We start from the raw sequence: 15,164 nt of genomic DNA, 5'->3' as shown, positions 1-15,164 counted from the left end.
GCATAATGCAGGAAATTCACAACTACCTCCCCCCTCCACACCCCTAGTGACCAGAAGATGGCCAAGATGCCCTCCCTCTCATCATCTGCCTAAGGTCACAGAATCAGCATTGCTGACAGATGGCCATCTAACCTCTTAAAAACCTCCAGGGAAGGAGAGCTTACCACCTCCCGAGGAAGCCTGTTCCACTGAGGAACCGCTCTAACTGTTAGAAAATTCTTCCTAATGTCTAGACGGAAACTCTTAATTTAATTTCAACCTGTTGGTTCTTGGGCAACAGAAAACGACTCGGCACCCTCCTCTATATGACAGCCCTTCAAGTTCTTGAACATGGTTATCATATCCCCTCTCAGTCTTCTCTTCAGGCTAAACATACCCAGCTCCTTCAACCTTTCCTCATAGGACTTGGTCTCCAGACCCCTCACCATCTTTGTTGCCCTTCTCTGGACACGTTCCAGCTTGTCTACATCTTTCTTAAACTGTGGTGCCCAAAACTGAACACAGTACTCTAGCTGAGGTCTAACCAGAGCAGAGTAAAGCGATACCATCACTTTGCGTGATCTAGACACTATACTTCTGTTGATGCAGCCCAAGATTGCGTTTGCCTTTTTAGTTACAGCATCATACTGCTGACTCATGTTCAATGTTTGGTCTACTAAGACCCCAAGATCCTTTTCACACACACTACTGCTCAAACAAGTCTCCCCATCCTATAATTATGCATTTGATTTTTCCTACCTAAATGCAGAACTTTACATTTGTCTTTGTTGAAGTGCATTTTATTAGTTCTAGCCCATTTCTCCAGCCTGTCAAGATCATCCTGCATCTTGGCTCTGTCTTCTACCGTATGTGCTACCCCTCCCAATTTAGTATCATCTGCAAATTTAATAAGCATCCCCTCTAGTCCTTCGTCCAAATCATTTATAAAGATGTTGAACAACATAGGGCCCAGCACAGATCCCTGAGGAACTCCACTAGTCACTTCTCTCCAAGTGGACGAGGAACCATTAACTAGCACTCTTTGGGTACGATGTGTCAATCAGTTGCAGATCCATCTAACAATAATAGGATCTAACCCACATTTTCCCAATTTGTCAACTAGAATACTATGTGGAACCTTATCAAAAGCCTTACTGAAATCTTGATAAACTATGTCTACAGCATTCCCCTGATCCAGCAAGGTAGTAATTTTCTCAAAAAAGAAGATAAGATTAGTCTGACACGACTTATTCTTGAGAAACCCATGCTGGCTCTTAGCGATCAGATCCATCCTTTCTAAATGCTCAAGGACGGACTGTTTGATGATTTGTTCAAACCCTTTTTCTGGTACAGAAGTCAAGCTGATGGGTCGGTAGCTACCCGGATCCTCCTTTTTCCCCTTCTTGAAGATGGCCTCTTTAGGGTCCTCCCATTTTTCCTTCCCATAGGAATGGTTTGGGATTGCGCCTTCAGTATTTTATTTTTAAGAAATGCCCACCCTTCTTGAACTTAAGTATTTCTGACCATGGGATTCTACCTAGCATAAGTTTGTGTGTGTAAAGTGCCGTCAAGTCGCAGCCTTTTGGGGTTTTCATGGCAAGAGACTAACAGAGATGGTTTGCCAGTGCCTTCCTCTGCACAGCAACCCTGGACTTCCTTGGTGTTCTCCCATCCAAATACTAACCAGGGCTGACCCTGCTTAGCTTCTGAGATCTGACAAGATCAGGCTAGCCTGGGTCATCCAGGTCAGGGCAGCATAAGTTTGTTAAAATTTGCTCTTTTGAAGTCCAACCTACACGTCTGACTACGTACAGGTTTTCCTTTCCCCAAGATTGTAAATGCCAAGAGTAAGTGGTCACTACTACCCAGGGAGCCTACTACTTTAACCTCATCGACCAGTTCTTCCCTGTGGGTGAGAATCAAGTTTAAGATAGCAGACCCCCTTGTTTCCCTGTCCACCTTCTGGAATAGCATAGCCTTGTGTGGGTAAAGTGCCTTCAAGTTGCAGCCGACTTATGACGACCCCTTTTTGGGGTTTTCAAGGCAAGAGACTACCAGAGGTGGTTTGCCAGCGCCTTCCTCTAGCCCACTGGTTCCCAACCGGGGGTCCATGGACCCCCAGAGGTCCGCGAGAACTAAATTAAGGTCCGCGAAACAAAGTTATAAATGCATAATAAATTAATATTTTCAATTAAAAGTTCTCTATTATAAAATATATATTCAAATATTATTCTAAGTTTAATGTTTAACTAACAGTTATGATTAAAGTTTATTTTCAAATTCTCGGAATTTTTATTTTGAACCTTGGGGTCCCTGCACCGAACAAAAAAGTCTTAGTGGTCCCTGGTCAAAAAAAGGTTGGGAACCACTGCTCTAGCCTTAGTACCACAAACAAGGCCGGACGACGGTCCCATCGCATCTCGAATAAAGAACGCATGCGCACCCGTCCGAGTGCCTGGCCCCGCCCCCAACTCGCTCACCGCCGCAGGGGGTTGGCGAAAGCCTCCCTACCGTTCCGTCACGTGCCTGTGTCGCAAGGACGGCGATTGGATAGGATTCCTAGGGGGCGTGGTGTGCGGGGCGGAATCCGGAGAGGCCATTGGAGTGGCCGGAGCGGGCGTAGTGGGAAGGACGCGGCCATGGCGTACGGCGGCCTTGCGGTGCCGGTCACCGTCATGACTGTTTTCTGGTTGGTGGTCGGTGGGGTCCTCCCGTGGTTCGTGCCGAAAGGGCCTAACAGGGGGTGAGTGACGGGGAAAGGAGCGGCGGGGGGACGGAGGCGGCGCGTCTCCGCTAGGAAGGGCGGGGAGGGCTCCTCCTCCCTGAGCCTTCCCGGCTTCAGAGCCGGCCTGCTTGCCCGCGGTGGTTCCGCTCTCTTCCCTGCCTCGTTGTGGGAGCCGTTGGTCTCCGTCGCGCGGGCTTGGAACCCATCGAGGACGACCCGAAACGACGTTTCGCTTCACTCTCGACTGCTGCCATCCTTCGTCATCTAGCTGCGAGCCTTCCTTATTTTCCTTTGTTTGTCGGTTCCGTTTAATCTGTGCCCCCCCCCTCTTCTCCTTTCTCACAACGCTGGATTTATCTCTCCCCCCTCCCCCCTCCCCCTCCCGGTTCTGTGCGGCACGGAAGACTCTGCGTGCAAAATGTCAATGCAAAGTCGTCGTGCCTGGCATTCTCCTGGGGATAGTTTCCCTGGGATTTGCGTGTATCGTGTGCATTGCAGATCAGTCGTGGTATGCGCTGCGTGTTGGCTACGTGAACTCTGTTTCAGGTGAGGGGCTGTTTATTGGGTCGGGTACTTGGTGAAATGTCTCTCTCAATGGTTCTTGTAGGTTATCCGGGCTGTGTGACCGTGGTCTTGGTGTTTTCTTTCCTGACGTGTCGCCAGCAGCTGTGGCAGGCATCTTCGGAGGAGTAACCCTGAAGGACAGTGTCTCTCCGTGTCAAGTGTGTAGGAAGAGTAATATATAGTCAAATACCAAGACCACGGTCACACAGCCCGGATAACCTACAAGAACCAATGAACTCTGACCGTGAAAGCCTTCGACAATGCCTCTCTCAAGTTTTACGATATTCCCATGGTGGCAGCTTTGTAAAATCAGATGGAAGGTAGCCATGTCACCGTCTTGTGACAATTTCTTGTTTCCTGCCTGCTCAGCGTGTAACTTTTTCCTTCTGATCAGGAGTCCGTAAGATGGATAACTCAGTGTGGCATTGTCTGACAACTGGATCCCTCCACTGTATCTTACTACTAGTAGTTGTGGTCTTCTGTGTGAAAATGTTCCATCTAGATCATTCTGTGGTGTGGGATAACTTCCCCTTTGTAGTGTCACCCTCACTGTTAGATCCTTTTTCATTCTGTGTCTCTAATCCTGGTGGTAAACCTGACCGCTAGCAGTGTCTGTTCTGACCTTCCAGTTTTAACTATGAAGTAACAATTAACCTTCTTTCATTGTGGAAATATTTTCAATATAATTGAGAATGAATGGTGTAAATATTGTTTGCTTCCTTTGTATAAGATCCAGTTGCCTTGTTGATCAATATTTTGTATATTCCCTACATTATTAAGATGGTTATCTTCAAAACTACTGTAGGGTGCTTTACCATTTGTCTTGAATCTTTCAAACTCTAGGAAAGCTGCTAAGTGCACAATTAAATTGTGTCTGAATCCTTATAAGAGAGTTAATTAATATTCAAGGTGTGATATTTAAGTAGTACAGTAAAGAGATATCAGGGTGAACTTAACAAACTAGGGCAGAACACCATTTATATTTCAAATACAGGGCATAACTTTTAACGGTAATTTTGAAATTAACTTCCATATCTGGTGGTCATTATGAAGAGAATAGTAATAAAACTAACTAGAAGAAGAAAAGTTGGTTTTTATATGCCGATTTTCTCTACCACATAAGGAAGAATCAAACCAGCTTACAATCACGTTCCCTTCCCCTCCCCACAACAGACACCCTGTGAGGTAGGTGTGGCTGAGAGAGCTCTAAGAGAGCTGTGACTAGCCCAAGGTCATCCAGCTGGCTTCATGTGTAGGAGTGGGGAAACCAACCCGGTTCACCAGATTAGCCTCTGCTGCTCATGTGGAGGCGTGGGGAATCAAACTTGGTTCTCCAGATCAGAGTCCACCACTCAAAACCACTACACCATACACTTAGACCATTTTTCCGCTCAGTGTCATTGAAAAACTGAACCTCTTTACATACTTTATAGCTGAAAATGATTGTTTACCTGTCACTTCATTCTCCCCCCCTTAAAGTTGTTATACAAGCCTACAGCCTTGCAAAGCTGTACTGACTGAAACCCCACTCAGTAATTCATAATAAGATGCTTATATAGATATGCCAGGGTAGATTACCTTTCTGAGAGGGAGAAGGAGATCCGGGACAAAATTTGTATAGGCTATATTCAGCTTCTGCCTGAAAAAAACGTCCCCCTCCCAGTGTCCAATGTTTAGTCATTACATGGCCAATGCATAGGCCCCATGGGCCAGGGGAGGGGGAAAGGCCTTGACAGACTGGGATGTGATTACAGGCTGTACATTGCTGCCTTCTCTTATAAATTACCCCAGCTGAATAAAATGTTGTATGTGAGGTTTCAATCTGACCTGGATGGTCATCGCTATCACTTACGCAGTTTCTAAGTTACTTTTTTTCTGGCTTACAAATACTGAGTGGATAATAGCACAATAGCTTTTGAATTTTGTGTGCTAACCAACGAGAAAGAAAATCAGACTTATTTACCAAGACAAACTGCAGTCTGTGTTCTCTGTAAATTTACTATATTTGCAAGATTGTTCTTATGCTGAGCAATTTATTCTCTACTTGCTAGGGGAAAGCGGAGTGTTAATACTCTGATCCTGACTGTTGGAACTTGTTTTAAGACCCAAGTTCAAGTACGGTTAACTTGTGTTTCAAGCCTGTTTCTGCAGCTCAGAAGTGGTGGCACAAATGCCCCCACAAAGGAAAAATTGCAGTGTAGAGTACTCTCAGCCCAGTACAAAATACTCCATTTCAGTGGTATGGTCATAGGATATATGGAACCCTGAAGGAGTCACAGTTATTGCTTAAGAAACTGTGGTTGTGGGGAGTGATGGAGACTTCCGTTTATTGTAAACACAGTACTGTACAGCCCAAGAAACTGAGCTGTGAATCAGGATATCCCATGTTTAAACACAGTCTCTCACATAAGTTCACTAGGTAACTTTTGGCTAACTGTTCTTCAGCTTCAGTTTCATATCTCAGACATGGAGAGAATACTACTGACCTACCTTACACATTGGTTGCTAGGGTTAGTGAGAATGTATTTGAGCATGCTGAAGTTATAAATGCTGTTTAAAAAACATTTATATTGGATCATCCTCAATCTGTACCTGATACATTATGAAATGATGTTCTTTTCTTGCTAGTCTGTAGATGTTTCTTCCATTTTGTCACCACTTTCTCCTTGCTTTCTCCTACAGTGTTATCAACACAATGCTGGTGACGTGTTCTGTTTGCTGCTACCTCTTGTAAGTATCATCATTTCTACTTTTAGTTGAGACATGGCCAGGTTTGTGATGTGACAGGACTAGAATTGTTTGGGCATACACTTGGGGAAAATCAGTTTTAGTCCTAATCTCAGAATTGATGGGCTGCCATACGTGTACATAGATGTACATCTTTAAGGGTTCTTAACCTCCAGCTTCTTCTGATACTCTTGTTTCTAATAGTTGGGTTGCATCCCACAGCCCATCAGTGGAAAATGCTGACAGTCGCTGATACTTTCAGTTTTTCCCCTTCCTCCAGAAGTTCTTTCAAAACTAAGATAGCTTGTTCTTAGAGTAATAGTCACATAGGTCAGGAGGCTGCACTATATGTGGGGGGAGGGCAAATTTGCTCCCTCCTGCCTCTTCTTTGAGCAGAGAACCCATGACAGGACTGAAATTAGAGAACACTCTCACCCCTTCTCCGCCCCCACTGCAAAATTCCCTTAATAGCTTCCTCTTCTTTTCTGGTAAATATAGTACAATAATTTGAGGTTCCTGTACACTTGCTTTAAAATTGAATCTCTCTATGGCTGTTGGTAGGCAACCACAGTAGTAGTTCTAGTGTTCAAGCCTTGATTTCTGTCAGTAAAAGGCAGAGGGAGGGGACAGGACAGGGCCTTTTCCAGGGCAGGCTCACTGTGGCCAGCCCAGCAGGAACTACCTGGTGACTTGCTACCATGCAACATCTGTGACTCACCCAGATCTGGCTGCCCACTACTGTTCAACAGCGGCTACCCCAGGAAAGCCAGTGTGGTATAGTGGTTAGACTTTCAGACGAGACCCAAGTTCAAATCCCCACTCTGCCATGGAAGCTCACGGGGTGACCTTGGGTTAGTCACACACTCTCACCTTAACCTATCTCACAGGGTTGTTGTGAGGATAAAATGGAAGAGAATGGAGTAAGCTGTTATGGGTCCACATTCTGGGAAAAGATGATGTATAAATAATATATATAGCTGAAGATAAGGGGCAGATAAAAAGTAGGCTGATTGGTGGGTGGGAAGAACATAAGAAAAGCCATGCTGGATCAGACCAAGGCCCATCAAGTCCAGCAGTCTGTTCATACAGTGGCCAACTCGGTGCCTCTAGGAAGCCCCCAAGCAAGACAACTGCAGCAGCAGTATCCTCCCTGTGTTCCACAGCACCTAATATATTCGGCATGCTCCTCTGATCCAGGAGAGAATAGGTATGCATCATGACTAGTATCCATTTTAACTAGTAGCCATGAATACCCTCTCCTCCATGAACGTGTCCACTCCCCTCTTAAAGCCTTCCAAGTTGGTAGCCATCACCACATCCTGGGGCAGAGAGAAAGGGGAAAGGATATTGGGTGGTGGGTGGGAAGAAGAAAAAGGGGAGAGGATATTGGGGCTGCCAGGAGGAAGGAACTAGGATTAAATGTTGGGAATGCTTGTGGGTGCCCTCAGTGCAACTGGGCCTGTGCCCAGCAGCTGGCACCGTGCAGCTAGGCCAGAGTTTTCCCGGCTGCCAGGGGTGGGAATTTGGGAAAGCTGAAGGGGGGCACAGATAAAAGTGGGTTGGCTGGTGGCTGAGAAGGAAGCAGGAAAAAGAGAGGCTGTGGGAGGCTTTCAGGGAAGGAAAAGAAGAAATAGTGGGGAGGGGGGCTTGTGGGCCCTCTGCTTGTGTTGCCAGTTTGCCTTCATTGTTGCCTACATAAGGATTAGTTTTGATCAGTTAACCTGTTCAAACGAGATCTGGCTTGCCGTAGTGTGGATTTGCCTAGGGCAGGGCAGGGGCCTCTCTGTTTTGGTTTTGTGCTGGGTCAACCAAGTTTTATGCAAGTACATCTTGTTTGTTTATGGATCAACGCGCCAGATCCTGAATGTGACCTGAATGACTTTTAAAATATGCGGAGCTAGGATGTCTTGGATGCCTTTTTGCTTTTATTTAAAGCACAAATATACGTACGTAAACAGCTGTTATTCTGACACTTTGAGATTATTGTTGGAGATTTTCCTTCTGTTATCCAGTAGTGAGGCTAGGATCCTTTGTCCTCCCAAATTCCTTACATTAAAAGTCCTGATAAACAGGCATCAAGTGGTCTGTCTATAAGAGTGAGGAGACGTACGTTAGTAAGGAGGAAGTTGCAGTGGAATGAGGGTAAGGAGGGGTACTGAGGTGTGCAAACCCTTGTGACCCTGCCTAGGGAAAGCTTCTCATCTGGTATGTAGCTGCGGGTTGGTTTTCCAAAGTGAGTATGAAACTGTAGTGTGGACTGGCTGCAGTGGAGGAGAGAAATGTCTGTGGCAGCCCAGCTTGCGCGTCCAACCAGACTGCTAGAGCTGAGTGCATCATGAATTAGGCTTTCTGTAGAAAACGTTCACAGCACGTTCACTCTGTCAGTACAAAGTGACAAGACTGTGGCTTGGATCCAGACTGGCATTTTCACAGGCATCAGGGCTTCTGCCCATAGGGCGTGGCTTTCTTGCCTCCCCTGACAGCCTGAAAGCCTGCCTTGGCTCCAAGCCTGCATCCGGAAATACAGGCAGAATCATACAATTGAATGCCTGTGGCCTTGGCTTGGTTCTAGTTGAGAGCACTTGTGAGTATGCTACTTAAAGAGGTGAGGACACTGGGTGCATTTTCAAGAGTCAGCTGACCTGTCCTTTTAAGTAATCAAAGACTAAATGCCATGTTGCCCCTCTTCAATAGCCACTCTGATCAATGTGCATAAATGTCTGGACAGCACACCAATTTCTGTATCTAACCTGGCTAGACAGTTCCATATATAACTGAATCCTGGATTTAAAGCATCGCTGTTGGCCTAAACGTTTTAATTCAAATCACAAGTCTTGGTCATGAAGTCTTGGGCTAGTTGGGCATGTTGATTATACTGTTATGCAAGTCTTGATACAGCAGAAAGAAGGAGTGAATCTTCTTGAAAGCTTCTAAATATCTTGGCTCTTCTGACTCTGCTTCAGCCTTTTTCATGAATAGTCAGTTTGTGGAAGCAGCAGCAATACCATGGCGCATGATTTAAAGCGGAGAACTGGGATTAGGAGTCAAAACTTAAAAGCCCTGCAGTAGTTCTCTTACCTGCTCTTCAGAATTAAGTGTCTCCTCTTTTACTTGACTGTAACCACATATTTCATAGGAAGAGCCACAGTTGGGTCAATGATAGGTAAATCTAATTTGTTCCTGTACAGATTCCATATGATAGACATTTGCCGAGTGTTCTAGCTTTTTGTTCACATGAGTAAATGGTAGTCCTTATTGTAAAACACATTTAGAATGCATTCATAAGCTGTATGATTACACACACACACGTGTTACATTACTGTGTTTAATAATAACCCATCTCCATCCTGATCTAAATAATCCTAGTACTTGCTGCAGGTTGGAAATATAGTGTCCAAACAGCAGTGAACAGTTCAAACTACATTGTTGAGAACCCTGAAAAGAGTACAAACATAAATTTTGTACTCTGAATATGATTTCATTGGTGGTAGTGCTTTTATAGCCAGCTATAGCCGAACTGTAAATTGTGTGTGTGGGTGAAACTTTTTCCGCAGCAGCTGGGGTAAAATCACAAGTGTTTGGTTGTCCCCTCGTTGTTCTGTTCTTGGTTTTTGGGGCCTCAGCTTCACAAGGAAGTCAACAAAATCAGAATGTGGGTGCTGATCATTAATAGTATTTCATACTTTCTTTACTAATATTCCAAAAAGATTGCTATATCAATTTCAAGAGCTAATCTGTGGTGAGACTTACCCAGGGCATGAATTCTGTATTCAGGATAGTTCCCCACAGTTCTTGGTCTGAAGTGTAGGAAGAATGGTGAAAGGCATAGGAGCACATTGGTGCAAGGAACTCTTTACAGATATATAAGTCAAACTATTCTTCTGACTGTTTCTGATCATTATCTGTTCAGAAAGCTGCTTACACTCCGTCATTCTGAACTTAACTGAGTCTGAATTTGAAAGGATCTGTCATACTGTCTGGACATCTTAGAAGTTGTGTGTTGAATGCCAGCTGGAGAAATGGTGAGAATAATACGGCAAATGCCACTGGAAATATGCCTAAAATCTGCAGGAGGAGATGCTCTGATAATTAAAAGAGTAACCAACAGAGCTCATTGTTGTGTTTAGGGTGTTGCCCAGGACATTAGCAGACAACACTCTTCTGTTGAAATGATGGTGGCCACCACAGAGAGCCAGGCTTAGCTAGGTTGGCTGCCAGGCCAGGCTGAGGTGGCAGCAGATGCCGGGAGCTATGCTGGGTCCAGATGTGATGGCGGCAGACTCTGGAATTGGCTCCCAGGCTTTGCCACAGCAGCGGCGAATGGCTGGGTACACTCCGTGTATGGCCACCCTTGGCCCAGCTGCTGCCACAGAGAGCCAGCCCTAGGTATGTTGACTACCGAGCCAGGCCAAGATGAGACGGCAGTTGATGCCGGGAGCCAAGCTGAGTCTGGACGTGGCAGTAGCAGACACTGGGAGCGGTTCCCATGCTGTGTGGCGGGGAGCACCTGGGGCTGCTCTGGAGATGGCCACAGTAGTGGCGGATGCCTGGGGCTGCCCTGGGCCTGGCTGCCGCAGCGGACACCTGAGGCTACTCCAGGCTCTAAGGGAAGTGAGTTTTGTGGGGGCTCCCCACTGAGCAGTAAAGAGGGAATTGGGTGATTCCTCCCACAAGTCTCCCCTCCCATTGATCAGTAAGGAGGGAATTGGGTGATCTCCCCACAAGTCTGTTGCCCCCCCCCCCAAGCAATAAAGAGAGAATTGGGTGAATCCTCCTTCCTGCAAGTATCACAGGTCCCCACTTGTTACTGCCTAATCTAATGCTCTGCCTAGTAACTTCAGTGCCCTGCGGGACCTTAAGGAGTTCTGCAGGGCCTGTAAGACAGAGCAATTCCACCAGGCCTATAACTGAGGACAACCACAGGTGTTATCAATGCTGGCCTCCCTACTTCACCCCTGTCTTTTTTGGTATTAAGTACAATTGCTTTTGGGGGGTTGGCCTGTCTGTCTGTTTGACACAGCAGGTGCTGTAAGAATTGTGCACTATCTATGGTTTTAATGTTTTGTAAATTGTTATATTTTATTGTTTTAAATGTCTTACTGGGATGTATATGTGACTGGAATGTTATGGTTGTTACCTGCCCTGAGCCTGGCCTCGGCTGGGGAGGGCAGGTTAGAAATTTAAAAAATAATAACTTGAAATAAATTAAAAAATAAAATATCCCAAATGCAGCAATTGGGCTCAAAGAGTGAGTTTAAATATGTATAGAGAGCATTTCCCAGGGAAATACTACTCGGATTCAAAAAGGTGCTAACCAGCACCAGTTCTGTTGAATATTCTAGCTTTCACTGAGAATTCTAGAAGCTTTATTTGTACTTACTTTTATGTTAGCTAATATCTCTTATCAAAAAGCAATAGAAAAAATTGACCAATAAAATCTAAAGAGGACTAATCCCATATCTCTGGTCTGTGGTTGCTGTAGCTGGCTGTTCAGCTGACCTGCGTACCATTCTCTGCTCCAAGCATCCAGGTTTGTGTGGAATTTTCCATGACTGCCTAAGCATTCTGCATTTGTAGCAGCTCCCATTACAAAGCTCTTTCTCCTTCCAAAGCATTCTAGAAATAGCAGTTAGATATGCCTGTGTGTTCACAAAATGTGTTTGTATAGTGAGCCTTTAGCTCAGCTGTAGCTCTACAAATTTAAAGGGATCCTTAAAATTCTTCTTGTATTTGCAATTGTTAATAAACCAAATACATTATACAAAAGTGTTTCCTTTTGCTATTCCCCGCCCCCCACTGCACAATGTGTCTTGTTCTGGCTGTAACTTCTGCTGGGTTAGTGTTTACTGCATTGAGAGGCACGTAGGTATATTTTGTAAGATGGATATTGTCAGTAGCTTTACACTGTGATGGAGCTGCAACTCGGTGGTAGAACTTCAGCTTTGCATGTGGAAGGTCCCACGTCTACTCTCCAGTTAAAACTGTCAGGTGAGAGACCCTTACCTGAGACTGTAGGAAGGGAGCTCCAGACAGACTGACCTTGATAGACCAGGGTCAGACTTAGTTTAATATGTACGCAGGCTAGCAGGGTTTTTTTGCGTTAGGATTGCTCAAAGATATGTAGTCAGGACATTTAAACCTTTTGTGTATAAATGACAATTTTTATTCCTAGTGATTCTCTTTGGTACTAAAGTATAAAACCACTAGCAGTGTCGAGATTAGAAAATTTAGATTATATAATCCATACATACTCAAAACAAGGCACCATAACCCTGCAGAATCTAAAACTAGAACAACATGAGTTATGTCTGTAGCGAGTAAGACTGCAAAGGTAATGTATTGCTATGCTGCCTTTTTGAAGGGTTGTTAATGTGAGAAGAAACAATGATGTTGACTTGGACTTCCTGGTGACCACATGTCCTGGAGCATAGTTTTGAAAAGCTTAACGGAAGAGCCACTGTTGGACAGAGACATGAGAATAATCGGAGATTAAATGGGGCTGTTTCTAGTTCTGCTTTGCTTTGCACTTGGACAGGTAGCCAGAAAGGTCTGAACATGTCTGCTGGTTGTGGAAACATAATTTTGAAAGCATTTTCTTTGGACAGTAAGCTTTATTCAGTTGTAATCGTTCTGTCTCTCTTCTCTCAATATCTTGTAGCATCCTAGCTGTGAATCTATTCCCTGAACAGTGTGTTTTTGTCTTGCAGTTGGCTGATTGCAATCCTGGCTCAGCTCAACCCTCTGTTTGGACCACAGCTAACCCGTGAAGCGATCTGGTATCTTAACTTTCACTGGCACTGACAATGTCCACGTCTACTACAGTGGGTAAATATTCTCAACTTCTGAGGACTTTTTAATCATGTACCATGAATTGTTAGTTCAAAACAAGAGCATTTTGAGTTCAGGATGTCTAATTCACAAGAAGAAACCATATGTTTTTTTTGTTTTGTTATTGTTTCAAAGACTGCAAAAATAAAACTTGTGCTGACCTTCCTGTGAGCATCATTTTATCTGCTGATTTGATGGGCTTGGTAATCCTCCCAGAGTTGATGACTGCAGTTGTTGAGCATTTACATAAGAGGTCAACTAATTGTAGGTGTATTTAAAGAGTTTGGAAAGTTGTGATCAGTGGCTGAGAGAGCATAAGAACAGGTCTGCGAGAGACAAGAGATAAGGACCAATGGCCACAGGTGGAATTAACCTTAACTGCCAGCACATGTACATCCTTTCAGTTAGCATTTTTTAAAGCTGAACACTTTAATCCCAAGGATTCTTCTTAAACTGCATTATTATATTATATTCTGTATATAATATATACAGCCCCTATAATCCAGGCAGAGTATCCCTTATCTGGACATCCCATATCCGGACTGATCCAAAAACCAGACTCTTCAAGCTGGCATGCAGGCAGATTCATGCTGCCTGCTTTCAATGTTTCCTCTCGCCTAAAAAAATAATATACAGTGTATACTGCATCATAGGTGGAGACTGAAAGCCTGCCGTTTAGTTTGTTTTTGCTCTCGTTTAACAGCTGATACAGGTATTCTGGTGAGATAGTTATGCCTTTGCTTTCTGATGGTTCAACGTACACAAAATTATTTAAAATATTGTTTAAAATTACATTCAGGCTATGTGTATAAAGTGTATATAAAACATAAATTAATTTGGGTCCCATCCCCAAGATGTCTCATTATGTATATGCAAAAATTCCAAAATATTCCAATATATGGAAAGATCTGAAATATGGGCCACTCCTGGCCCCAAGAAATCTGAATAAGGGATACTCAACCTGTAAAGATTTTTCAGGCCCTCTAGGAGTCTGTGATCTTAATACTAACCTCTCCTTATAAATCATCTGTCCCATTTTTACTTAAGAACAGATGCTGTACTTACAGGTTATACAAGCCTACTAATAACATGGTCCCTTTTGTTTAGGGGACTGTTGAAGAGCTCTAAACTTCAAATTAGCGTAGGAAAACGGTGATGAGTGGGCTGAGATGAGTCAACTATAGGGCTTACCAGAAATGCAAAATTGGCAGCCTTTTGTCTAGAAAACTTGTTTCACTTGTCTGCTTGCTTGAAATGCGTTGCAAGTATTTCTAAGCAAGAACACAGCAGCACTTGCTGTATCTTCCATCCAGGTGCTGTCATACTCTTTCCTGGAGTAAAAGCGAGCATGTCTCATAAATTAAGACTATGGTTTATACTGCCTGCATTTCTTAGTGGATGAGACAGGTGTACAAATAAAGCATCTTCTGCAAGAAATGCATTGGATTAGAATATATACTGTTTCATCTCTAGCACAATCTCTGGACACTGCTGGAGGGGAAGCATGTTGCAACCAAGTCACATCAGGGAAATTTCAGTGTACAGCAGCGGCCAGTGTCATTATGTTGATTTCTATAATGATGGTCAATAATTCAAAAAGCCTCTGCCTGCCTCATTTTGTCTCATATTCCCTTAATTATGACTTCCCTGTTTTTTTAAAAAAGGTGAAATTCCTTTATATAATGACTTACGTGGTTTAATTGCTTGCTGTTAAGCTCCCTTGTTTCCCAGATGTTGGTGCATTTTAAGCATGGAAGGCAGCAGTAGTTCACAACAAAGCAATGACCCTGGCGGAATTTATTGTAGTGTTACTTGTCAAGTAACAACCGTGACTTAGAAGTGGAATGGCTGGCATGTCTTTGACAGACCAGGAGACTAGAATTTACTTGGGGAAACAGTATCTTAGCATTCTTAGTTGAAAGTGACACTAGGTATTCAGTTTCCACTTTCCACACTATCCTAACTTTGCTGCTCTCATTGACTGCTTTGTATTGATTTATAACAGAATTATCACCATCTGACCAGGGTTTAGACCAGGGTGTTGAAAGCGAGCATCGTGTCTAAATCAGTTGGACCTACTGGGGTTATTAATATAAAGCTTTATCTAGAAGAGCTGTGATGCCCTGCATATGTTCCTCTCTGCCACCCACCTAACTAGAAATGATAGCTATATAGCTGAAATTCCTTTGAAAGAGACTAAACTGCTTTTTGCTTTGCAGGCTATGAATTTGTAACGCTCCAATGATCCAAAGGTGCCTTTAATGTACTCTGAACCATCCAGGACTACTTTAATGTCTTACTACTTGATCTGTTCCCAAAAAAATTGCTTAAAACACTTCCT

The 15,164-nt window shown here is 44.0% G+C and overlaps 1 protein-coding gene across 1 annotated transcript; it reads left to right on the top strand.

The window, feature by feature from the left end:
- The first annotated feature begins 2,606 nt into the window (after positions 1 to 2,606).
- Positions 2,607 to 15,164, top strand: ATP6V0E1 (ATPase H+ transporting V0 subunit e1). The gene is made up of 4 exons (XM_056863951.1): positions 2,607 to 2,722; positions 5,951 to 5,998; positions 12,703 to 12,820; positions 15,043 to 15,164. The coding sequence occupies exons 1-3, from the start codon at positions 2,619 to 2,621 to the stop codon at positions 12,794 to 12,796; spliced, it is 246 nt and encodes an 81-aa protein (XP_056719929.1). The 5' UTR covers positions 2,607 to 2,618; the 3' UTR covers positions 12,797 to 12,820; positions 15,043 to 15,164.

The sequence above is a fragment of the Euleptes europaea genome, chromosome 1, assembly GCF_029931775.1.
Source record: "Euleptes europaea isolate rEulEur1 chromosome 1, rEulEur1.hap1, whole genome shotgun sequence".
Classification (NCBI taxonomy): Eukaryota; Metazoa; Chordata; class Lepidosauria; order Squamata; family Sphaerodactylidae; genus Euleptes; species Euleptes europaea.
This window is presented reverse-complemented; position numbering and strand designations above follow the sequence as displayed.

Coding starts and splice junctions, on each gene's coding strand:
- ATP6V0E1 (XM_056863951.1), top strand. CDS start 2,619: ATGGCGTACGGCGGCCTTGCGGTGCCGGTCACCGTCATGACTGTTTTC. Junction 2,723..5,950: donor CCGAAAGGGCCTAACAGGGG/GTGAGTGACGGG, acceptor TTTCTCCTACAG/TGTTATCAACACAATGCTGG. Junction 5,999..12,702: donor TCTGTTTGCTGCTACCTCTT/GTAAGTATCATC, acceptor TTTGTCTTGCAG/TTGGCTGATTGCAATCCTGG.